At 39.7% G+C, this 25,724-nt stretch overlaps 2 protein-coding genes across 3 annotated transcripts in view; both read left to right on the top strand.

Annotated features, from left to right (window-relative positions):
• The first annotated feature begins 200 nt into the window (after window positions 1-200).
• rasgrf1 (Ras protein specific guanine nucleotide releasing factor 1) lies at window positions 201-24,276 on the top strand. 2 transcript variants are annotated; one of them, XM_056416826.1, is made up of 27 exons: window positions 201-476; window positions 4,141-4,247; window positions 4,516-4,663; window positions 6,362-6,454; window positions 6,532-6,785; window positions 7,703-7,782; window positions 7,938-8,131; window positions 9,565-9,674; window positions 10,348-10,466; window positions 10,973-11,133; window positions 13,430-13,493; window positions 13,820-13,965; window positions 14,100-14,182; window positions 14,281-14,529; window positions 15,933-16,303; window positions 16,389-16,508; window positions 17,454-17,624; window positions 17,814-17,920; window positions 18,581-18,693; window positions 18,769-18,829; window positions 19,552-19,655; window positions 19,749-19,833; window positions 19,929-20,126; window positions 20,221-20,300; window positions 20,393-20,510; window positions 20,608-20,676; window positions 21,513-24,276. In XM_056416826.1, exons 1-27 carry the CDS (start codon window positions 201-203, stop codon window positions 21,603-21,605), a joined length of 3,774 nt encoding a protein of 1,257 aa, XP_056272801.1. In that variant the 3' UTR covers window positions 21,606-24,276. The 2 variants fall into 2 exon arrangements, with proteins under 2 accessions (XP_056272801.1, XP_056272802.1); XM_056416827.1 differs by having other exon boundaries at window positions 15,933-16,333; window positions 16,407-16,508.
• LOC130194990 (ras-specific guanine nucleotide-releasing factor 1-like) overlaps window positions 22,493-25,724 on the top strand; it is a 13,378-nt gene continuing 10,146 nt past the window's right edge. Inside the window, exon 1 of the mRNA XM_056416215.1 lies at window positions 22,493-22,530. Within this exon, the coding sequence (XP_056272190.1) occupies window positions 22,493-22,530 (38 nt within the window). The remainder of the gene's footprint in view (window positions 22,531-25,724) is intronic.

Below are 25,724 nucleotides of genomic sequence, written 5' to 3'. Positions count from 1 at the left end.
GACTTGTGCTGCTCGTTTCCTCTTCTTTGACTTACATGCCAACACGGTGAATGCGTCGGACAGAGAGGATAAGCCTGCTGCTAGTGGTCCGCATTCAGAAAGTCAACATCTTGTCTTTCTTGATTTTATTTTTCCCTGGAGCGACTTCAGAAGGATGTAACGACCGATCCACTTTGCGCAGCTGAAGTCTCCTCATCAAAATGCAGAAGGGAATACGACTTAATGATGGTCATGTCAGCTACCTGGGGCTTTTGGCGAAAAAGGATGGCACAAGACGAGGGTGCTTGAGCAAAAAGAGCTCAGACAACACGAAATGGCACACAAAGTGGTTTGCTTTGTTACAAAATATGCTCTTTTATTTTGAGAACGAGTCCAGCTCCCGACCCTCTGGATTATACCTGTTGGAGGGATGCATATGCGACAGGGCGCCTTCACCGAAACCTTCACAGTCAGCCAAGGAGTGTTTGGAAAAGCAGGTATGGAACGCGTGCGCACACGCACATGCGCGCACGCACGCACGCACACACACATTCTCTCTCTCTCTCTCTTCTCTCTCTCTCTCGCGCGCGCACTGCTTTACTGTTTTTAAGGATTTTATGTTAAAAATATCGACGAGGTGCAACACCGAGTGTTCCTTTTGCCGCAAACGCCTTTGAACTATTTTAGTTGCAAACAAAGCGCTTTTCTTATGCGTATATTCTTATCACATTCAATCGCATGATGACCTGACATTCAGCACAGCAGAATAGCACGAGGTGCCTGACTGCTGTATTGCACGTTATGTAATCCATGCATGGCATTAATGGTGAGGTAACAATATTAACACCTAATGATATTACAGCAGCCCTGGCACTGGGCTCTGCAGTGTTTTGCTTCAGGTTGCAGTAAATCCGAGCTTGACTCTTTTTTTATTGGTGGGATAGTTTTCAGTGGTGCATGAAATGTAAATATTAATTTTTCTGATCAGAGTGATGCATTTGCATCTGGTTGGTCTCACATGTGTATCATATTTGTCTGTTTTAGGGCGGAGAGCGATGTACCTAATGCTCCTTTCAACAAAACATGCACACAAAAAAGTTGTTGTCTCAAGGTTTCCATCTTGTGGTGAAATGATGAAAGTACAGCAGAGGCTGAAGAAACAGCAGGGTGCCTGTGATCAGTCAGCTCTGATCACGTCGAGATGACCTGAATGAAGTTCAGTCTAATACTGGATTTTGTATTTGCAATATATATGGTTTATTAGTGGTATCTTTAATAAAAACTATAGTACACATTGTCAAGGCGACTGTACATAGCAAACATATTCAAATCATAACCACAAATAAAGCATCACTCGATCTTAAAATATCTCATGCGACTGCTACTTAACTCAGCAAAGCATGAAAGTGAGAAGTAGAAAGGTTGACAGGTCTGTTTACATCGTTATGGTGAATAAATAACTGAGGAACATAATGCTTCACTGCCACTGGCTCTCCTCTCTCCAGGCTCTGTGCCTGACTGTCGGTAGGGCTGCAATCCAAAGTGAGTGCAGGCTCTTCCTGTGAACAGCTGCCTTTGTGCTGATGAAGCAGAATGCAACACACAGAATGCAACACATTGGCTAATGTTGTGCTCTAACAGTTGCTTTAAAACCACCCACAAAGCAATGCTGTTTCCTCTGAATGTACCTGCTGTACATGCTTACATCCAAAACATGCTGCAAAAAAACTGATCAATAAATTGGACAGAATGTGTGATAAACTTGAGAGAAGACGTTTGATTCGCTTTCTTCTGTGAATCCTGTTTGCAGAGTAAAAGCACTGAGAAGTGCACAGATAATGAATAACTAATGTGACTGCTGTGACAAGCTGCTGCTGTGTTACCTCCTATTGTAAACAAACAAACATCCTTCACAAGGACAAAAAGGAGTATGAAGACATCACCTCTATCTCTTTTCCCCGATTGGATTTAGGGTGTTGTGCAAACATTTGAGCAATCCACCATAATCCCTACATTATATGTATCCTCAAATGCAGTTATGTGAGAATGATAATGCGTTTGAGCCCGATGTTTCTATGGCAACCCCTATTTACATCCTAAAGAATGATGCTGTTGGAAGAGGTTGGGTAACAGATGAGAGAAGTAGTGTGTCGCATCTCTCCTATTAATGTGAGCGCTATCTGGGCTAAATGTGTTCCTTGCTGTACTTTGGAGGGGTCAGTGTCCATTTATAGAAAACAGCTCGCTCACACTGGGGAAACAGCAGCACTTTGACAAATAACACAAGAAGCTATAGGAGCAAGAGATGCTGGATTTGCTATACAAATTGTACTGTAAATCAAAAGATCTGTCTAATAATCTAATAAACAAATAAGTATGATAGTGTTGTTGGGGATAACATATAGTTCCTCATTATAATGAAATTGGGCGCGAGTGATTACCAACGCTTAGCACTTCAGAGAATATACGATAGATCTCATTATGTGATTCAGGAGAGCCGTTTTTGCTGTATTGCTGCAATACCATTTGTTGATTGCTGTTTATCTGTTTATCAGTGAGAAGTAATTATACATGACAAAATAATGATTCTACTCTGATAAAATATTTAAATGATGTATTCACTCATATCCACAGCACAGCAAAGCAGACAAGTGATTGTTGCCCCATAACAACATCACTCATGTATCTATAGGTTTGATCAATGCCGTATTAATGTAATGTATCTCTGTTCAGATCAGTAATGATGTTTAAAGGTGCATGACTCAGCCATAAACAGAAAGCAGGAGGCAGACAGTGTGCTTAACATTGACTCACACCAGACACTCTCTTAAAGAGAACATGGGGGGAAACTACGACAACATGCATGCCTCTCTGCCAGAAATAGATTTTCTTTGACGGTAGGATGAATACCTAATGAATGTGAAGATAGAAGAGCATTCATCCATGAATAATGATCAGTTGCAGGTTGATAGGCGCCTGTTGAACATCTGCAGGCCAAAGATTAGAGTTTGGTTTCGCTCAGTACGACTGGAACAGTCCCCAGAAAGATGACATTTCCCTTATGGGAGTTGTGCTATTGTTTAATCATGGACCACTTTCTGAGGTCTTCCTTCTGTCTTAATAAGCAGTATATGCTATAAGTAGCTCTCGTCACGAAGGCCTTCATAAACAGGATACAAACTGAAAAACTATTCTATTTAAAATGTAAGGAAAATTGCTTTATAAATGCAGGATTTTCCTTGGTATGCAACAATATGTTTTCCATTTGTAATTTGCCATTTGGACACTTGCTTGCAGATAAAATATTAGTACCCACTTTCCAAACCCACAGAAATCACTAATAAATAAATTGTTACACCATTGTAAGATTTAATCAGTGATAGTGGTCGTGTTAAATCCTATTTAATTAGCATCATCTTTAAATGGTCATGGCTTTGTACAAAACATGGTTTATGAAAGCAATAGTACTGAAGTATTAGCAGCAAAATGTCACACACAAGTATTTATTTTGTTACGCAGAATGGTTATCATACAAGGGAATTACAATTTTTAAAAATACATTTTAAAAACCCAAAAGTTGACCCTACCAATGACTCATGGTTAATCTATAAAACCTTAGTAAATGCCTTAATTAATAATACAAATGTAATATGCTAATAACAATTAAAACAACAATAATATTATTATTTATAATAGTAATACCACTACTACTATTAATATTAATAACAATAATAATAATAACAATAACACCGTATTTCCGATGAGCTTCAGTTGCTAGGAAACAGGTATCGCACAGTTATGTAATTGGCTGTGGCTCCATCCTCCACGTCTTATCGCATTTTCTCTTGGGAGCCGGAGACATCCCAGGAACTGAGCTGGGGGAGGCTTCCCTCAGTGTGGCCCATCAAGCGCACTGGTGGGCGAGGAAGATGTGGCTTCCCCAGACCCTGTGTGGTTTTAAATCACCCGCTTAATGGCGGCGGCAGCGAGGCAGTGGAACAAACACAAAGACAAAAGCAGTGGAGGAGCTTCAGTTAAGCCACTATATAATAGATTTATCTAGAGGGTATGCGATAATGCATGCTCCTTTCTGTGTATAACATGTCAGATTGATGATAGTCCTGTTGTTTAACAAGAACCCCCTCCCCTTGTTTGTTTCAGTACTATTTCACCGTCAGCTTCACCCATGAAAATCAAAAGGCGCTCGAGTTACGCACGCAAGATGTAAAGGAGAGCGATGAATGGGTGGCTGCAATATCACACGCCAGGTAAAGACACACATCAGTGAAATGTTCAGACGTGGCAATTAGAAGTTGAATTAGTCAGTAGAGGGTAAGTCATCTTTGACTGCTCAGTCTGTAGGGGATGTTGCCATGGTTTCATAAGTGGGGTTGAAATATGAGGAATGACAGAAAAATGCTTTGTTCACAATTGAAAACATGATTGCTTTGGTGTGAGATGAAACTACATACACTGATATGAAATTAATTACTCAAGCTTAAATTCAAAATATGTGTGTGTGTGTGTGTGTTACAGTTACAGAAACTTGGCCAACGAGCATGAGACTCTCATGCAGAAGTATCTTCATCTGCTTCAGATTGTGGAGACGGAGAAAACAGTTGCTAAGCAACTTCGACAACAGATAGAAGATGGGGAAATAGAAATTGAAAGGCTTAAGTCAGAGGTAATACTCACTGTGATTCCTTTACGCTGAGGAGTAGGGATGTAAACAAATACATTATTCAGATTTGAGCAGATACGAAAAGCATACATATTTTGCAGTAATATGCGATCCCCAATGTCCTTCAGCAAACGATTTAGTTTTCCACCTCTTCTTCTCAGAGTCCTACCTGATTCAGATCTAAACACGGTTCCAGGATACCTGATGCTGAGGATGAACATCCATAAATCCGTTTAATAATCCTCGAAAAAAGGCGCTGCAGATTCACTTCAGATTGGGCCATTTATCATAGTTTTTCTTCATGATCAAAGTTATCAAGGTGTCTGTCTGTCAAGTATGAACATTAACTGCTTGTCGGCAAACTCATGCAGATTTCCCAGAATGTAAACCAAAAGGCTACAGGCTAAAGACCCAGATCCTCAATTACTTTTATCAGTCCTCACGAGATTTGTTCTGCAGTTCAGGCTGAAGCCTGACTGCTATTGCACAAGTTACATTTGTACATGATTATATGTTAAAGCCTGAAATGACTTGTTACTTGAGCTGAAGTTAGGCATTGTCTTAATGCTTCAGATCAACTCAATTATCCCCCAATCTTATAGAAATATACCAAGAAGATTGTGCAACAGAGAAATATTGTGTTTTTATTGTATCAGTATTATTATTTGTAGTTTTATACATAAGTATAAGACGTAAATGGCAGTAGAAAATAATTCACCGGAGTGTAGATCCAAATGCACATATTCTTGTCATATAAACAGATATAGATAGTAGGCCTGAATTACGTCCCAACTCAGGAGTATCTCTGGGAGCTATTTTAGCTTTCTGATGGCAAAAGTTTAACTGTTGAAATATCTAAGTTGTTGTCCTCTTTGATTAATATCACAAAGGATTACAGGATTTTGTACCCATCAATAAATATCTGGCAGCCACAAATACTATCAATCAAAATATCAACAATATCAATAGACTTCCTGAACCGGCTCTTACATCACACACTTGTTCCTTTCCAAAATGTGTTCCGGCACCGTCCTCTCCTCAGCACAAACAACAGCACAACCAGTGGGGAAATGATGGATTATGCTGATCATTGCTATGTTTATCTCAAATGTGTATAAAGTCGTGTGAGAGCAGAAAACAGGAAGCCCTGCTCCATCACAGAGAGAAACAGGTTCAGGCCAACCACACTCCACTTTGCATCTCCTCTCAGGAACAATGCCTCCAATAAGGCTTCATTCTCCACATCAAATAGTCATTTTACTTTAATGTGCAAATGTGATGCTTGAAATCAAATTATGCACTGAATATGCATGACCACGGCTTTATTTTGCATCTCTTCTATGAAATGCAATGACAATTAACTCTCGTGCCTTCTACAAAGTAAATGGAGACACTGAGCTTCAAACAGTTCGAGGCAGCTCTAGTCTTTATCGGGGGTTAGCAGCCTGTTTACCTTTTATCGACAGGCAGGATAGTTTGGAACATAATGCATTTAAATAACCGATGCAAATACATATCGTTGCCGCGGTATCAGCAAAGTGAACACAACTAGTTTAGTCAGGCTAATGTCTCAGTGTTGACAGAGCTCACAGGTCCCGTCCTGGTGACTCACTTTGTTAACATGCTGGTACAGTAAGTGTGAAGAAGAGACGTATGTGAGTGGGAATGACTGGTCTTTTTTTGTGGTTGCCTCCGTGGCAGATCTCTCGGCTGCTCAAAGACAATGAGAAGATTCACGCGAGCCCTGCAGCCGCCCCAACTGATGACGACTCAGAAATCAAGAAAATCAAAAAAGTAAAGCACATGATTTACACCAGGTGCTACATTTTCTTAGGCTGCTGGGAAACTAACTACAGCCTTTAAAACTTCAGGTTCAGAGCTTCCTGCGAGGCTGGATCTGCAGGAGGAAGTGGAAGACAATCATCCAGGATTATGTCCGCTCACCGCATGCAGAGAGCATGAGGAAGAGGAACCAGGTGGTGTTCAGCATGTTGGACTCGGAGGCCGAGTACGTCCAGCAGCTTCACATCCTGGTGAACAACTTCCTGAGGCCGCTCCGCATGGCAGCCAGCTCCAAGAAACCGCCCATCACCCACGATGATGTCAGCAGCATATTCCTCAACAGGTTGGATCCCCTCGTCCCACAGACAACCTTCATTAATGACCTTACGAAACCTTATCATCTTCATTAAAGAGACCCTGTGTGTTTATTTTAGAGCTGTGGAGCAATTCAATTGTGAGTGGCTTTGTTAATATCGCGTGCGTTATCCTACTGACCTACTCCTCGTCGTAATGCTTGTCATCGGTGCCACCGTGTTGGATTTCAAGCAAAATCAGATGAAATCATGCAGGTTTGCCAGAACTCCTTCAGCTCGGACTCCAGTGGCGACTTCAGCAGCGACCAGACAACCGCTGATAGAAGCAGATACGGCTTTGCCACCGCCTTCAACCGGCAGGCCAACTCTCTGGTGGGAGGAGGAGAGCTCAGCACCCAGCAGCTGCGGCTCCCCCTCCTGCCAGGAGCAGAGCTTTGCCTCGCTGCTCCTCCGCTTCCTGCTGGGAGTCAACACCGACACTATACTGCTGGAGGTCCAGGCCTCTAGCTCTAGTACTTCGGTCCACAGACGCCGCCAACATCTAATGAGAATGAAAGTTCTTCATCAAGCAGTAGCTTTAATATAAATAAAAGTCCTATAAAGAAAGATATGAAGATCGGCAAAGAATAAATAAATATATTTTCTTCCCCAAAATGGCAGCTGTATGCTGTCTATTGCATCGTCTGGATTCTCTCATATTATAGATTCAATGTTCCTGATTGAGCTTTGTGTCCCTTTAGACACATCTTTGCCACATCTTCGTCACGAAGACTGTGCAATGGAGACATTAATCTGCATGCTTCATCATATTAAGAATCCACCCACAGTCCTCCAGACGCGTACACACCTGGTATCAGGGCTTTCCTTGACCACAACTTCACTCACTGTTGGTATAAACTCTTTATTTCTTTCAGAAGATAATCAGTTTTTCTTTCTTCTTTTTCAGTGAAACTATTATGTTTCTACATCAGATATTTTACCAGGGTCTAAAAGCCAGAATAGCGAGCTGGCCAACATTAGTGCTGGGTAAGAACTGTTTAATTTCCGTGCCTTTTTCATATTTTTACTTTTTAGAAGCCTGTGTTTCATTTTATTAAAGGTGATGAGGAAAGACTCCACAGAAGGATCCCTGGGTTTTGTTGCGTCGTTATTACAGTATCTTGGTATTGATCTCTCTGTAGCCGACCTGTTTGACATCCTGCTGCCCATGCTGAACATCTACCAGGAGTTTGTGAGGAACCACCAGTACAGCCTGCAGATCCTGGCTCACTGCAAGCAGAACCGAGACTTTGACAAGCTGCTGAAGCAGTACGAGGCCAAGCCCGACTGTGAGGAGAGGACTCTGGAGACCTTCCTCACCTACCCCATGTTCCGGGTGAGCTCATTCGTCTAACTGATTTACACAATAAATAAAGGCAGGCCCATTTGTTTGCTGCGGAGTTGCAGCCTGGAGCCAGATTTCGTCATTAATTCTGAGCTCTCGCAGCCATTCTGGGCCAAGTCCCTCTCTCCATAAATATATGTTACCCGTGGGCCATATAATTCACCAAGGTAATACTCGTTGGCTAAGGCTATGCCAATGAAAGAAAGCCTGATGTAGCTGTCTGTAAGTTGGACGTTTTATTTTTGGGATATTCAAGGACATGTTTTAAAGGCACTGTCTGTGATCCACATGTCACCAAAAATGGAAGGCCCGTTATCAATGTACACAACTTTGAACTGGAATCTGCTATCACTCCCAGAATGAATGAATGACATATCCGTCACATGCCTATGTTTTTTAAAATATTGAATAATGTTTATATAGTTTATCTGTCATGTATATGGTCACTAGATCTAGTTTTTGATTTCCAGACATTTTATCCTGTTCTCTTTTCTATGTTTCTTAAAATTGTCACTTTTTACTTTGAATTATTTTTGGCCAACTTGCAACCTGCTTTTTCAAGGCTTGTAAACAATTGAATTATACAGTATATTTAGATATGATCTGCTGTAAATGTGTCGTACCCAGAACACATAACACTGGAGAGCATATTGATCACACCTCTATTCCACCGCTATAAGTGTACGCCAATAGTCGTTTTAGAGTTGTTTTATTGCCTGTAGAACATAAACTTGTCTCCCTCATTGCAATTAACCAGCAGGGCTTGACCTTGAAAAGCAGTTTTAGTTGTTCTATTATCTAAAGTTGACAACGAAAGATGAGCCCAATGGCTTTGGAGAAACCTGCCACCCAACTCTTTAGTGGATGTCATTTGCAATTTGGAAGATGGATAGAGTTTTGGTCTCATGCCAAAAATAGCTATACAACATAGAATTAAGTCAGAATTGTAACCAAATCTCTATTTTGGGCATCAAGGCTCGATGAGGACTCGGCTTCCTCCTTCTTCAGCACTGATTGGCTCTCTCTGTAATGTCCCATGTTGTAGCATCCTTGATTACGAACAGAAACTGCAGGCATTTGTCTGCTTTTGCTCAGAATATCCCTGTGGTGTTTTCATGTCTATAAAAAGCGATTGTATTTTGGATCTCAGGTTTTAATAATGGCTTTTTCTGGCAAGGCATGCAGTTTCCCCTGCTGGGGTCTACTGCAGGCTGTGCTGTGTTGATAATACATTTTGCTGATGAGTGTAGATTGTGTTCTCCACTTATCTACTTCTCATTAGTGTAGGTACATGTGTATTCCTGTGTGTGCATCTGTGTGTTGTTGTGTTTGTTGATGTTACATTCATGCATGCACGTAAGCTCTTATATTTCAGTGAGACTCCCCTGTTGCTATCTTGTTGTCTTGCTATACTGTCTTTGTAGATTCCCCGCTACATTCTTACACTCCACGAACTTCTGGCCCACACACCCCATGAACATGTAGAGAGAACCAGTCTGGACTACGCCAAATCTAAGCTAGAGGAGCTTTCCAGGTACTTTAAGATGTAATAGAAGAGGTAATAGAAGAGTTGCATGTTATCTTAACTTGGCAACACCATGAAACACCAGTATGATGATTATCATGTTTTCTGTAATAATGTAATCCCCAAATAAATATTTTTAAATATGATGTAAATATTGAGTAAATCATTATTTTCGGACCCATAATAACATGCAGAGGAAGAGAATGTAGTACTTTTAAGTCCTGAGTAGTATCTGCAGTGCAAACTACAAGAGAAAAAAGTCAGAGCAGGCAAAGTATGACAAGCACTTGCCTATTGCTGTTAAAAACACATACCTGAAGGGGACTCAGATTACTTTATTACCTTTATTATATATAATGTATTCATTTGTAATCTAGCATATGGTCAGTGGTTATAAAATTAACATTTACAGTAATACTTCTTGTGTTCTTGCATTCCTGTGTCATTTATTGCCCACATTAAATACTTTCTTACTTTCTGTATTTACTTTATTACCTGTATTCAATATAATGCATGTTATAAGGAATCTATCATATCGGGAGTGGTAAAAAAAACGAAAAAAAAACATTTACAGTAATACTTCTTGTGTTCCTGTTTCATTTATTTGTCTCATGTTTCCTACTGGATCCTGTACTATCATATATCTATTGAATCAGAACTATTGAATGTCCCTTTTCCATAGAATCATGCACGACGAAGTGAGTGAGACCGAGAACATCAGGAAGAACCTGGCAATAGAGCGCATGATTGTAGAGGGCTGCGAGATTCTCCTCGACACCAGCCAGACGTTTGTGAGACAAGGTAACAGCTGCCTTCAAGTGCTGTATTTCAGATCCCAGTAATGAAACCTCCAATTCCACAGAAAAGCAGAGTCGCGGCAGAAGGGGATTTCCTGTCCCTCCTTACCTCTCTGACAGCCTGATCTCGCAACTTCAGCCCTGTATTGAGCAGGAAATACTGTTTTAAAAGAATTCTGTTCAGAGGCAAACTGAGGATAGTCTGGGACTGTAAATGGCACAGGTCACCTACAGGCCTTGATGGATGAGGAGAGGGAAAACAGATATGCTAGGTTATTTAATCCTTAGCATCTCATGGGACTCGACTTGTATGTATATCTAAAGGAAGGCAACAAAAAGCAATTTTAAATTGATTATTTATTGTACTCACTTTCTCCACTGCCCCCTGCTCCTTTTTCTATTTTTTCAAAATATCCCTTGTCCTTGCCTCTTTTTCACATGTATGCATCTTTCTCTTTTTCTCGTCCCCTTTCTATTTACACACACACACTCTTTTATTCCCACATACAGGGTCTCTCATCCAGGTGCCGATGAGCGAGAAGGGCAAGATCACCCGCGGGCGACTGGGCTCTCTGTCCCTAAAAAAGGAGGGGGAGAGGCAGTGCTTTCTCTTCTCCAAGCATTTAATCATCTGCAATCGGGGTTCTGGGGGAAAGCTTCATCTCACCAAGGTGAGCCTGCGCTGCTGAGCTAGCAGCGGAGCTGCATCTCTGGGCTAAATTGAATGGATTGACTGATAAAAAGAAATAAAAGCTACAGGGTTTGCGCCAATGACCACTGGAGCTCCACACGATCATACAAGCCTGCACACACACACACACACACACACACACACACAGGCTCATTGAACATGTTTGAAAGCAGATTGATGTCCCTTTGATGTGTGTTATGGAGCGGTTTAGTTGTATTTCTCCACATTACTCAACATTACTAAGGACAATAAATGCTTGGAGTCTAACACGAGCAAAGGTATGAAAACTAGGGTCTTCTTGTGATATGTTTTGCAATTTGAAAACTGCAATAGCTTATTTATTTTGGGGGAGTTGTGAGCACAACATTGCCATATCATCACTTTTTAAGTTGACATGGCAATAGAGTTAGCAAACAGTTGCTTATTTTCACATTGAGGGGGAAACATTATCAATCATTTGGAGTTTCTATTCTGGGAGTCTGATTTTTTTTTCGATAACTCCTGAGGGAAATATCTGCAACTGGCACTGCTAAATGCTCAATCTGATAACCAGCTAGTTACTGACTGTGTGTCTTTGTTGCTTAGCAGGTGTTTGGACTGTGGCTGATTGAGCTTTTTCACTGAAACCTGCTAAAAGAGCAGTGAGAGTGAAGCAGAGTGCTAATCAATGTACTGAAACTTCCTGCAAAGCTCCGTGAAGCCAAGGGGAGCTGCAGATTGAGGAGATAATGCTCCGCAAATTCATCCCTATGGACGATCTATTCCACTCTGTCATTTGATACATTATTATGCATATCTTAATCATACAACAATAATCCTTAACATATTCATATTAATGCATATAAAAGTATATGATCTGAATTATCTCTCTGTAGATTTAATTGTTAGTGGCGGGGTCGGCCATTTCCACACTGGAATGGCCGTCACACTCACTCAGGGATTCACAGAAAATAACACATGACTGCTTTTTTAATTCATCTCACTGATATTAGCCTAACTGTTTGCTCCTGCGTCCATATAGAGCTTTATTATATATATACACTACCGTTCAAAAGTTTGGGGTCACTTAGAAATGTCTTTATTTTTCAAAGAAAAGCACTGTTTTTTCAATAAAGATAACATTAATCAAAAATACACACTATACATTGTTAATGTGGTAAATGACTATTCTAGGTGGAAACGTCTGGTTTCTAATGAAATATCTCCATAGGTGTATAGAGGCCCATTTACAGCAACGATCACTCCAGTGTTCTAATGGTACATTGTGTTTGCTAATCGCCTGAGAAGACTTATGGATGATTAGAAAACCCTTGCGCAATTATGTTAGCACAGCTGAAAACCGTTATGCTGGTGATATAAGCTATACAACTGGCCTTCCTTTGAGCTTGAAGTTTGAAGAACAAAATTAATACTTCAAATATTAATCATGATTTCTAACCTTGTCAATGTCTTGACTATATTTTCTATTCAATTTTCAATTCATTTGATAAATAAAAGTGAGTTTTCATGGAAGACACGAAATTGTCTGGATGACCCCAAACTTTTGAACGGTAGTATATATATATATATATATATATATATATATATATATATATATTATTCTTGTTCCATGACGTTGTGCTTGTTTGATGGTTTCACTGACTGATGAACCTTACATGAACTTTGTAGTCTAAATGCTCATTTTGAGTCATACAAAGTTTGCAGGGGTGAAACTAAATATACAGGACTGTCTCAGAAAATTAGAATATTGTGATGAAGTTCTTTATTTTCTGTAATGCAATTAAAAAAACAAAAATGTCATGCATTCTGGATTCATTACAAATCAAAAGAAATATTGCAAGCCTTTTATTCTGATTTATTGCTGATTATGGCTTACAGCTTAAGAAAACTCAAATATCCTATCTCTAAATATTAGAATATCATGAAAAAGTATACTAGTAGGGTATTAAACAAATCACTTGAATTGTCTAATTAACTCGAAACACCTGCAAGGGTTTCCTGAGCCTTGACAAACACTCAGCTGTTATAAATCTTTTTTTTTACTTGGTCTGAGGAAATATTAAAATTTTATGAGATAGGATTTTAGAGTTTTCTTAAGCTGTAAGCCATAATCAGCAATATTAAAAGAATAAAAGGCTTGCAATATTTCAGTTGATTTGTAATGAATCCAGAATGCATGACATTTTTTTTTTTAAATTGCATTACAGAAAATAAAGAACTTTATCACAATATTCTAATTTTCTGAGACAGTCCTGTATATTGTATGTTGATTTCAGAATGGAGTAGTCTCGCTTATAGACTGCACTCTATTGGAGGACCCTGAGGTAACAGATGATGAAGGTGAGTGTTTTCATACTGCAGCTGACAGAGACATGCTTCATCTGGACAATATGTGCATGCATATAATGTATGATTACAAGAATGTGACAGAATGTATTTATATTTTATCATTCATATTTGGAACAATTGAAAAAATGAGGCAGGTAGTGCCACTAGAAACTAATACAGACTATAAAAAAATGAATACATAAAGACTGATTTCCTCAGACTGATATATATATACAGTATAAACCCTCGAATGTATGCCTTTTCATGTCTTTACTGGTTGTGTGCATGAATTTATAGAGGAAATGACATCTAGTTATGTCTCTGTGTTTGACACAAAGCCAAGTCAGACAAGATTGGCCAGGACATGGAGCAGCACCTGGACTTCAAGATTGTCGTGGAGCCAAAGGACAGCCAGTCATTCACAGTCATCCTGGTGGCCTCCTCGAGGCAGGAGAAGTCTGCATGGACCAGTGACATCAGCCAGGCATGTCAACACGCATCACAGTCTCCAGCCGTCAGACGAGAAGCCGAGGATGTCGGCAGAAAGCCTGCACGTTACAGAAGTCACTGACATATCCTCTGTCCTCTCTGTTCACTTCGACTGCATCTGTCCCACAGTGCATAGACAACATCCGCTGCAATGGGCTGATGATGAACGCCTTCGAAGACAACTCCAAAGTCACAGTGCCACAGATGATCAAGCAAGCCTTACTTTTATTTACAGTCCATGCATCTCTTTGCAGTTTTTTTTACGGCATTTGTTTAAAATGTCTAATTCTTATAAAAATGTTTTGAGCAGGTCAGATTCAAGTCTGTACTGCGATGACGTAGACATCCGCTTCAGTAAGATGATGAACTCCTGCAAGGTGCTGCAGATCCGCTACGCCAGCGTTGAGCGCCTGCTGGAGAGACTGACTGACCTCCGTTTCCTCTCCATCGACTTCCTCAACACCTTCCTGCACTCCTATCGCGTGTTCACCACAGCTGATGTGGTGCTCGACAAACTCATCACCATCTACAAGAAGCCGATCAGTGCCATCCCTGCTCGGTAAGTCAAGTTACATGTGGAAAGACTAGAATATTGCGAGGTTATTGACGATAGTAACAATAGACCAACGAATCTTGGGAGATATGTTCGGCATCCTTGCAGACTTTTTGTTGCATAAAAAGAAGACTGATCTTTAATGATGTGAAGCTTTGTCGTCCTTTCATCAATGCAACAATGCAAGATGCTTGTAATTGAACCTCTAGGTTTAATTGCAGCGATACAACCCGTTTACTTCTGTTTCATATGAAAACATTATGAATTTATTTATGTTTTTTTTATAAACTGAAGATTAGTTTCACCTGATGAATCTCACTTCAGACACAAAAGCAGTACAGTGTCTTCAGCAGCTCTTACACAAAGCATAAAACAAGAATTAATCAACAACTTTTCCGGAAATTTTAAATGGTCACCTTATTTAAATGACTGTGTTTAATGAGTTGGTTGTGGTGTTTAATATGTGATAGTTAGATGACCCTGTCATTTCTTATCCGTTTCTTGCAAGTCCAAGGTCATGTCAAAGAGGTAAATGCAGGATGGTTATGAGTGTGAACATATGTAGATATTTTGTATGTGTGTCCCATGGGACAAATAGTGTTCACATAATATATGTGACACTAGAACAGTGAAGTCCAGGGATCTTCAAAGCTTTGTGTCAGCATTTGGGGAGTTTGATTCGTTGGTTAGTGTGAGCACAGAAAAAGAGCAGATGGAGGGGTAGATGAAGACAGGCTCTAGGATGCTTCAGTGTCATTGTTTGTGTGTGTATTTATGTGTGTGTTCAGTGATCAAAGGCAGTAATTGGTTTCAGTCTCTCCTGTCTGTCTGGGAACGTCTCAACTGGGCTCCGTGGCTCTATGGCAACCAACCTTGGTGCTGCAGGACCCCACCCTCCCCTCCTCCCTCTCCTTGTCTGCAAAGATCCATAGTGTGAAATATTGACAAAGTGTTGCAGTGGGGCTAACTCACCGCTCTGCAGGCCTCGAGCAAAGGCCCCCACTCTGGGGTTCAGATCACGGGGAGCTCCCCATGCCCACGCCCTGCTGCATGCTCTCCCGTGGAGCTTGTCATGTCACTGTGAAACACATACACTTGGCTGCTTGTGTCAGCAGTGGCCATGCGCACTATCACTCGGTGTGCTATTTATGGGAACCCGTGAGGTCGCCAGGAGGGTGGCAGGGAGTGGGAGAGGTTTTCTGCAACACTGCAGCTTGTATCCTGTTCTAAAACAACGAGACATGACTGCAAAGAGACTTCAGGTTGCTATGATGACTTGGGTTGCAGGCATTATTTAGGAGGTGTTGTGTATTTAGCTAAGCTTTTAAAACAGAGAAGAGTTACCACATATTGAAGGAAATGGTTGTGATGTCCTTAATTAAAATGCATATATCCTCCCCTTGATGCAGGTCCCTGGAGTTATTCTTTGCCAGCAGTCAGAACAGTAAACTATTGTATGGAGAGCCTCCCAGCTCCCCCAGAGCCACCAGGAAGTTCTCCTCCCCACCTCCTCTCACTATTGCCAAGAATTTATCCCCAAATCGCCGGCGGAAGCTCTCCCTCAACATCCCCATCATCACTGGGGGCAAAGCTCTTGACCTGGCTGCCCTCAGCTGCTCCTCCAATGGCTATGCAAGCGTGTACTCATCCATCTCCCCATTCAGCAAGACCAGCTTGGACATCAACAAACTGTACGTGTCCAGTTCCGTCTCTAGCAAAATCCCTGATGAGGGAGAGGACAAGAAGGACAAGGTGGAGGATACATCAGTGAGCAAACAAGGTAGGTCAGCAAGAGTCAATTATCACCAAAGTATTCCCATTTTGATTTGATGATGGTTTTATTGAAATGTTGTATTTTGCTATAGATCACTCTGTACCAGAAGAAAGTGGCAATGATCCAAACCAGAGTCATGAAGGGGATCTAGAAGCCTCTCCCAGCAAATCACCAACGACCCCAAAAAACATCAAATGCAAAAACTCCTCAGGTACATTGTGTCCTAAACATGTACTGTGATGTAAATACAATGGTCCACACCAACATGGCACCAATCCAATGCACCAGCGAATTCCACATATTAGAGCCTTCTGCACTAGTTTGTTTGACAACAGTAACAGACTAAATAATAAGGATAATACTTGTAGCTGAATGTTTATTTTTATTTTTATGTTTGGAAAAGGGGCACTATTTACTCTCTGCAAGTTGTGGAATGGTTTGTTTTTCTCTCAGTTTGCAATAGTTAATAGAACAAATTTGTCTTGTGCAAAAACGAACAGAAAGACAAGCTGCCACTGTGACGTGTAATTCATATAAAATATGAACTGGTTGATGGTTATGATTATGTGGGGAAAGCCAATGCTTGACTTCAGTAGGTGTTAGGGAAACTTGTGTCATACATAAAGAGTGTGCTTTCCCTCCCGCCCCCACAAATGAGGCTGTTTCACTGGAGCCAAGATTATCTCTGCCTTATAAATCTCATAACAAAATCACACAATGGAGTTTAAAGGAATATATTGTGTGAAGTAAAGAAATAACTTGACTTGCTCAGCTGCTTCTGATCAGTGTATGTGCAGGATTTAAACATAGCAGACTGCAGAGAATCTGTTGATTCCTCTGTTATGCTGATATTTGGTGGCTATATTTAGCTGTAACCATCTTGAATATCAAAGCCTCTCGTAAAGGAAAGTCTGAGGAAACTGTTGTGTTGGCTCATAGTGCCCCCTAGTGGATGTCTGTACAACAAGAAGCAGATCATTCTTCAGTCAGTACAGACGAGAATATATCACAAGCACTTTTCTGTAAATGTGTGTTTGTTGCCAAAGCTGTAATGTATCTTTAAAGTGACCACAAAAAAATAATTGACATGAAACCAATCTCTTGCCATTTTCCAATGGGTTATTCTCTTTTTATTATTATTTGTGCCTCCCTGTAGAGTTCTCACTGTTTTCCTACAACAATGGCATGGTGATGTCCTCATGTCGAGAGCTGGATAACAACCGCAGTGTCGTGTCCGCTGCCTCCGCCTTTGCTATTGCTACAGCTGGAGCCAATGAGGGCACACCTACCAAGGAAAAATATCGCCGGATGTCCCTCGCCAGTACTGGTAAAAACATCTATTCACTATTAGGCCTAGGGTCCAGTCTCAGTCACTGGTGAACATAATGGTTATGTTAAAATTACACCATGTCAGGTCAACTGATATTAAATGTATGAGTTCCTAAAACGTTGATGCTCTTTGTTGCCAACGTGATATGAGTTTGATGTAGAAACTCACGTGATATGTTTTCTGCAGGCTTCCCAACCGATCAGAGAAATGGAGACAAAGAGTTTGTGATCAGACGAGCAGCGACGAACCGAGTCCTGAATGTCCTGAGGCACTGGGTGTCCAAACACTCTCCGGTAAAGCTTCCGTCAACAAAGTTCAAGGCACAGTTATCGGCACAGTTCATATCATGCCGGAACACTGCCACGGTTTTCAAATGCGTATACTAATTAATTGCCTCTTTTCATATTGATCCTGTAAGTCAGCTTTTGTCGCAGAGAAACAGAAATGTTACAATTATTTCAGTAAAATCTTTGGATTTCTGTATGTGTGTGTAACTGCAGAGAACCCAGAGTATTTTAGACTCAATATACAATTTTATTTCCATCGTCCGATCAGCTAGAAAACAAGTTGGCATAAAATAAAATAAAAGATTATTGTCTTGAAGGGCAGTCATTTAATGCACGTCCCTGGATGCCTTTGGCCAATCCCAAAGCCACCTGCTGAATGTATTGCGTCATGCGAATCAGCTGATTTGTCTTTGTTAACATGTGCTTTGCAAAACTAGTTGCATAATATTGCAAAATAAATTGTACAGAGACCTTTCTTTGAGGACTGTTTGTCAAAAACAGATGAGGAAGTTTACAAGAAAACTGAACAAGAATTAGTTCAATGAAAAATAGAGCACCTTTTCAAATAAAATCTAAAAAGAAAAGAATAACACACATTGGTGATTGATGATAACATTGTTTTCAAGCCACATGCCACATGTTGTGTGCTGTCTGTCACTTCTTCAGGACTTTGAGAGCAACAATGAGCTGAAGACTAAAGCTATTGCCTTCCTGGAGGAAGTGATGCATGACCCTGAGCTGTTGACCCTGGAGAGGAAAGTAGCAGCCAACATCATTAGGTACTGTTTTGTGCAGTATGATTGTGGGATTAGTATGATACTGTACATACTTCAGAGCTTGACATTTTTTTTCAGGACTCTAACTCAGGAAGACCACAGTGACAATCAGATAACCCTTGAAGACGTGACAAAACTGGTGAGTGAATCAGCTTTTAATCAAAATTACTGAAACACAAAAAAAGCAAATACATGCACATTGAGACAAGTCAACCAGAAGCGCGCACATTAGAGCTGCCTATTATACACATTATAGCTGCCTATTTTCATTATTGGTTAATCACATGAATATTTTCTCAATTAATTACCTCTAATGACCTCTCCAAATGTTTGTTTTTTCAAAAATCCAAAAATATTTGGTTTACTGGTACAGAACATGAAGAAGGTTTAAAAATATTCATATTTGCGAGAAAGGAAACATAATCTCTGTTCTGATCATTTTTTATTATCAATTATTGCTGCTGATCATTTTCTGTCTCTCAATTAATCAGATTAATTGACGAGTTGTATAAGCTCCAATCCACATCAACTGAAAAGTAGATTTGTACACTTGAAATGAAATGTTGAGATCTAAATTGGACATTTCTGTACCCCAAAAAAGTCCATTCATTTATCCATTATCTTTACTGACCCAGGGCTATCAGCTCTCATCCCTTTCCCGGCAGAAAGGTGGCATCCCACGTCCCAGTGTGCGATGCCAAGGGTCGGCTCCATTTAATGTAAATCTAATCCACTGAACCATTGCCCAGTCTAAAGAAAACTCGTCATAGTATTTATGTTCTGTGTTTCGCTTATTTGTTACTTTGTGTCAAGTTGCATGATACAGTTTTGATCGTTTTCGGCCTGTTTTGTTTCTCGTAGATGGGTGAAGGGAAGGCGGAGCACTTTGAGAGTCAGTCTGCATTGGAGATCGCAGAGCAGCTCACTCTGCTGGACCACCTGGTGTTTAAGGTCATCCCATATGAGTGAGTGCCATCACATCTCAGCTGCATGTCTGTGGCCAAGAAGGACAAACGGACCGATTCAGTGTTCACTTTTCATTTTCAATCTGTTATCAGGGAATTCTTTGGACAAGGCTGGATGAAGAATGACAAAAATGAGAAGACGCCATACATCATGAGAACAACAAAGCATTTCAATGATGTATGTTCCAATCTACAAGCCCCTTACACTTTGTTCTGTGTTACTGAATGTGAAATGATAATACTGAGTATTTGTTTCCCCCTTTCCTCTGCAAGATAAGCAACCTGATTGCTACAGAGATCCTGCGCTGCGATGACGTGGTCACTCGACTGTTGGTCATAGAAAAGTGGGTGGCTGTAGCAGACATCTGCCGCTGTTTCCACAACTACAACGCCGTGCTCGAGATCACCTCCTCCCTCAACCGCAGCTCTGTCTTCCGTCTCAAGAAGACCTGGCTCAAGGCTTCCAAGCAGGTGTGTATCTCCCTAACCTTTGTTTGTTAAGCTATTTCTTCCTGATGTGCTTTGTGTTATCATTAATTGTGTTCTTGATAACTCTTTCTTCTAGACAAAAGCATTGATTGACAAGCTGCAGAAGCTGGTCTCATCAGAGGGGAGGTTCAAAAACCTGAGAGAGGCGTTGAAGAAGTGAGTTCAGTTCAAGGACACAGTGTTGTGCTGGATCAATAAAGCAAGCTTGCAGTACAAGTGGATGGTGTGTGTGTGTGTTTCCCCACCAGCTGTGATCCTCCCTGTGTGCCCTATCTGGGGATGTACCTCACGGACCTGGCTTTCATTGAGGAGGGAACGCCAAACTACACAGAAGACAACTTGGTCAACTTCTCAAAGATGAGAATGGTAAGGTGTTCGGTGTCCTGACGCAGGAGAGAGTTTTTGCAAGTGTGTGTTTTAGTTGTGTGTGTTCAGAATTTAACATCCTGCTGTTTTTTTTCAGATTTCTCACATCATCAGAGAAATCAGGCAGTTTCAGCAAACAGCATACAAGATTGACCTGCAACCAAAGGTAAACGAATACCAAAACCTTTCTGGCTTGTGACAAATGCAGAGGCCAAGTGCTATTTCAGTTTCACAAGCACCTGTAGTGTGTACAGGGGAACTTCAGGTTCTTTTGAAGAGCTGATCAAAGACATTTGCTCTTCAGGCACAGGGAGCAAGAAGAAGAGGTCAAGTCAACTTTATCTGTACAACACAATATCGCACAACAATTTCCTGAAGGGGTTTTACGACCTGTACAGCTTATGAAACTCTCTATTCTTAGTCTCTAGACCCTTCTTTATTAAATTAAATGCTTTGATATCATCAGACATGTTGGTTTCAAACACTTTTATCAGGGTATCAGGGCAAAAAAAGTAAAAATCAACCTAATAAAAATCCAATTAACATTTTTTTTCGGAGGCTTGAAGAGAATATGGCAACAAAATAAATCTGATTAAGTAAAACATAAATAGAGTTGTTTATGCTTTTCTATCCTTTCAACTGTTTTGAGTAATACACTTTTTTGCAGGATCAACTAGATCGATAGGAAGAAAATAAGAAGAATATGAAATCTATTTTTCCTTACATGTCATTATTGTATCATATATGAATTGGTGTATAGTATTCTTCTTCAGCCCTCTAAAACAAATAAAATAACTCATAATATGACATACTGATGTGCTACACCTCATGATCGCCTCATTTGAAGGGCTTACAAACCAACAATTTGACCACCACTTTTTATCGACAGTCAACGATTGTTGCTGCCTTAGCAACTTTGTGTTGTTTGAAAAGTGTGCAGATTCATTTCAATGAAGGAAAATTCCTCAAACATGCTTTTGTTTTTGTCTTTTAATCTTCCAGGTAGCCCAGTACCTACTGGATAATAGCTTTGTTCTGGATGAAGAAAGCATGTACGAAGCCTCTCTCAGAATTGAGCCGAAAGTGCCCAACTGATGGGGAAGTTGGTCCACGACATTATTTCCTCTGTTAATATTACACATCAGTTAACAAACTCATCAACATTTGTATAGTTGTACATGTTTAATATATTTGCTCTTCTGTACAGTAGATGTTTAAGTTTGTTTGACGACACAAAACCTTTCAGTGTATATTTTTAGTTTGTTAATGTTGCCATGATGCCAACTGCTTTGAGGTTTATTTTTATTTTTATTTTGGGTATTTCAAGCATAATAACAGAGGTCCCTTTGCCTGCACATAACTGTGTTTTCTTAGTGACTAATGACATTATTTTGCATCATCTCGTACCTTATTAACTGCGCTTATTGAGCACTCGTGCTGCTGACCGTTGTTCTCTTGGCCTGAATTTCATCAATGACTGAGTTTCTCTGCAACCAATGTAGCATTGTGATAATTTAACTGTGTCTAATCAGGTAAAATATTACAGAGAAAATAAATGGATTTAAAGATATGTAACAATGATCAATGGAGATTGGATCATTAAACCTGAAGCATAAATGTCTCTATGCTTCTCAAAAACAGGATTTAGATTTTAATTGATGCTCACTAATCGAAAGTCAGAGGTTCCCTACAGTTTATTTTGCCCTGCAAACCATTTATTTTTAGATAGATAGATAGATATATACTTTATTAATCCCCATGGGGAAATTTGTCATTACAAATAGTATCATTGTGAACCAGCTTTGAGACAAATGCTAACATGCTTATGTTCATCATCTTTGTTTAGTGTGATAGCATGCTAACATGGGCTAATTAGTAGCCTACTAAAAACAAAGTAGCGACATCTGAGGCTGATGGGAATGTTTTAAGATGTGTCATTTAGTATTGGACCAATTAAGATGTTTACCTGATGATGGCTCGAGATGAAAAGTCCGGGCATCACCAACAGGATTATAATTCAGTGAGTGGGACATGAGTCTGTCCCACTTTCCATGGCACTCCGTCAAATAGTCGTTAAGACTTTTCACTAGAAAACACAAACGTGTGAACCTCATGGTGGCGCTAGAGGAACAGGTCAAGGGATTACTGAAGGTATATCCTCTGGAAATTGTGGATATTTTTACTTGGGCTGTCCCTATCCAAAGAAATTTGTATGATTTTGTTGACAAATTAAATAGGTGATTTAATCTTTAAAAAACGACTAATTGACCAAAGAAATCGTAGTTAACTAAAACTAAAACGCTTGTTTAGTCGACTAATCCACCAAAAGGGGGCAGCCCTAATTTTTACAAAATGTCAATTGATATCCAATAGTTGTCATGCTGCTATCACAGAATAGAAATGTATTTATTACTGGTGAAAACGGGAATGAGTAATGCAGAACAGGCATTCTTTTCTAAATATGAAGACATTTTTACAGTTTCTTCGCTTCCCAAATTTTCTGAGGGCCGATTACAGTCCACAGGGAACCTCTGCTCTAAAACACTTCCTCCATGACCTGAAATCAAAAATAACGAGAAAAAAATATATATATTTGTATTTGTTGTAAAGCAATACACTCTTACGCTAAATCTCTTGTCACACATTGCATTATATTATCTAATCCGTGATAAGGAGACAATGAATATCTTTAAATTGCTATGATTTACAGTTAAGCATTAGACATCTGAATTTACCGTTACACTCAAAAAATACCAATGCAGTACAGTGAGTTGTTCAAATTTCATGTTTCTTGGATTTTAGTTTCACTCATAAAAGAAAGTTAACATGCTTTGGAAAGTGTTGTATCTTCAGGTTTGGCGATGATTCTGTAGAGTAAAAGGTTTTGCTCCTCTGTCATTAAAAGACAATCTGTCCTTTATGGTGTTCCAGTGATTGTGGAACGTGACTGTATATCACTCTGTTATATGCATTGCTGTTTAAACTTATTATAAAAACTTATGTGAATGACCTCTGCCTGCAGCATTCAAACACTATTTTTGGAGTAGTATAAGAGAGAGTGACCTGCTCTTTATATGAACATGGGAAAGTATTTTGGACTTTGTTGTTAATTCACCTGACTGAGATGTGCTGTACATTTTGTACATGAAACCCTGCATATTTCTCAATGTGGAACAGTGTAATCCTTTCAACAAAATAAAAGTTGTATCTCAAGCTTGAACACAAAACGCTGCAACATTGTGGTCCTGAAACCATGATTTAGAGGTAGGAGACAACTTTAAAGTGTTTTGCATTAATACTGTAATCCTGTCTATAACCATTTCTGTTAGCAGGAATATAGTAACGTAGTGCTTATTCTGTGAATATTTGTATGTATTTTTCTATGTATGTACAGTCCACTTTTGAAGCTCATGTGGCAGGCATGCAACACCTTCACAGACAGAATAATACTATATACTTATGCTGTATACACTAATACACGCACATACTCTTATAAAGGTATATCAACAAATACACATTTTGCTGTTAGCAATACCCAGTGGTATGAAAATTATCTTTCAACCCCTCATGTTTCCACACCTTAAGAAATATTACAAGTTTTGTAAGAAAAAAAAGAAAAAACCACAAAAGGTAATTTATGATGATGAGGAGGAGGAGGAGGAGGAGGAGGAAGAAGAGGATGATGATGATGATGACAAATAAACAAGAATATGTTCATATGTTCCGAGTAACCTCTTGCTAATAAATCCATTTGATATCAGGGGCATTTTTTCTCAAGTGTTTTTGTAGATCATCTATCAGTTGACATCATTCTAAAATTAAATCTGTAACTATTTAACATCACTAGCATTTCTATGTTCTATAGCAAACATGATAAAGTGGACAACAGTTTTAAATCTTAGCTTTATCTGAAAGAAGAAAATAAAACATGGTGCATTATATTATTATGCTTCACACATGAAACACATGCTGAAACACAATTATCGTCAGGATAACATTGTCACTTCCATAAATTCACAATAAATCTAAAATCCCTCCATTTTATGGATACCAAAGAGTTTGTTATCTCTATGTATTAATTTATTGTGTATGTATTCTAATACCAATGTATAGGACACAGATTGGCTAGATGAGCCTGGCCTGGGGCAACACATTGTTGTTGAACGCCCCTCTTAATTAAATGCCCCGATAAAATGCTATGCTGGAAGACCTTGTTTACTTTGTGTCAATACGTTTGAGGCAGTTAAATCAAACACAACTTTATTTCAGAATATGTGATCATAATATAAATTAACATTTTGACACTGGGGCCCCTCTTCATAACAAGCAGGATTCTTGTTGTTCTGAGTTTGTACTCATGGTTGAATGCACTTACTGTAAGTCGCTTTGGATAAAAGCGTCTGCTCAGTGACATGTTATGTAATGTAATGAATATAAATCCAGCGACAATAATTATGTTGTATTCCTAACATGTATTACAATTGTGGGTTTATACATCCCTCTACCCAGGGCCGGAGTGGGGCCACTTTTCAGCCTGGGAATTTCAGGCTCAAGACCAGCCCACTTTTTTTTATGGTAGTGGAAATTGGATAAATGAAGCAACAGTTCAGCTCTTACTATCCTGTAGTTCTTTTATTAATACCATGGTCCAACAAATAATGTAACGGTTAAATACAACAAGAATAATCCACTTAAGATGAGAAGTTAACAAAAAATATGCACAACATTAAAAAAGGCAGAAGGGTGTAGCAGGGGTGTCAGACTCAGATTAGGCAGTAGGCCAGATTTCTTGGAGTGAGACCTCATGGGGGCCGTCATTGTCATGGTCATCATCATTTTTCTGCATGTGTATTATATAGTGGTGATTTACTCCTTTACTACACCCACTTCTGAGCAAACAATGAATGCATATTGGTTCATCAAGGACTGTACTGCTCTTTCTTAGAATATATCACTTTAATTCATATAGTGTCCACTGTTATCCTCTCTACCTGTCCCTGCCGTCATGGCCTCCTCATTGCAAATGTCGGGCTCATCATTTTCAGCAGGAGACTGTCTTATCTGCTGCTCCGAAGCTACAAAGAAAAATTAAGAGTGATATTACTGCATACTTCAATATCAATATCAATAGTATATATCAATATTTGCATAATATTTACAAAGTCTATGGATCGCCATATTTTGGGTGATATAAAAAGGCTAATATTTTAATTC

Source organism: Pseudoliparis swirei, chromosome 6 (assembly GCF_029220125.1).
Source record: "Pseudoliparis swirei isolate HS2019 ecotype Mariana Trench chromosome 6, NWPU_hadal_v1, whole genome shotgun sequence".
Classification (NCBI taxonomy): domain Eukaryota; kingdom Metazoa; phylum Chordata; class Actinopteri; order Perciformes; family Liparidae; genus Pseudoliparis; species Pseudoliparis swirei.
Note: the sequence above shows the minus strand (reverse complement) of the source record. Positions and strands in the feature narration are given on the sequence as shown.

Bases quoted from the DNA above. Each gene is read 5' to 3' on its own strand.
- rasgrf1 (XM_056416827.1), top strand. From the start codon at position 201: ATGCAGAAGGGAATACGACTTAATGATGGTCATGTCAGCTACCTGGGG. The intron at 14,183-14,280 runs GCAAGCCTTACT...TGTTTTGAGCAG, and splicing joins ACAGTGCCACAGATGATCAA to GTCAGATTCAAGTCTGTACT. The intron at 20,511-20,607 runs GTAAGGTGTTCG...GTTTTTTTTCAG, and splicing joins ACTTCTCAAAGATGAGAATG to ATTTCTCACATCATCAGAGA.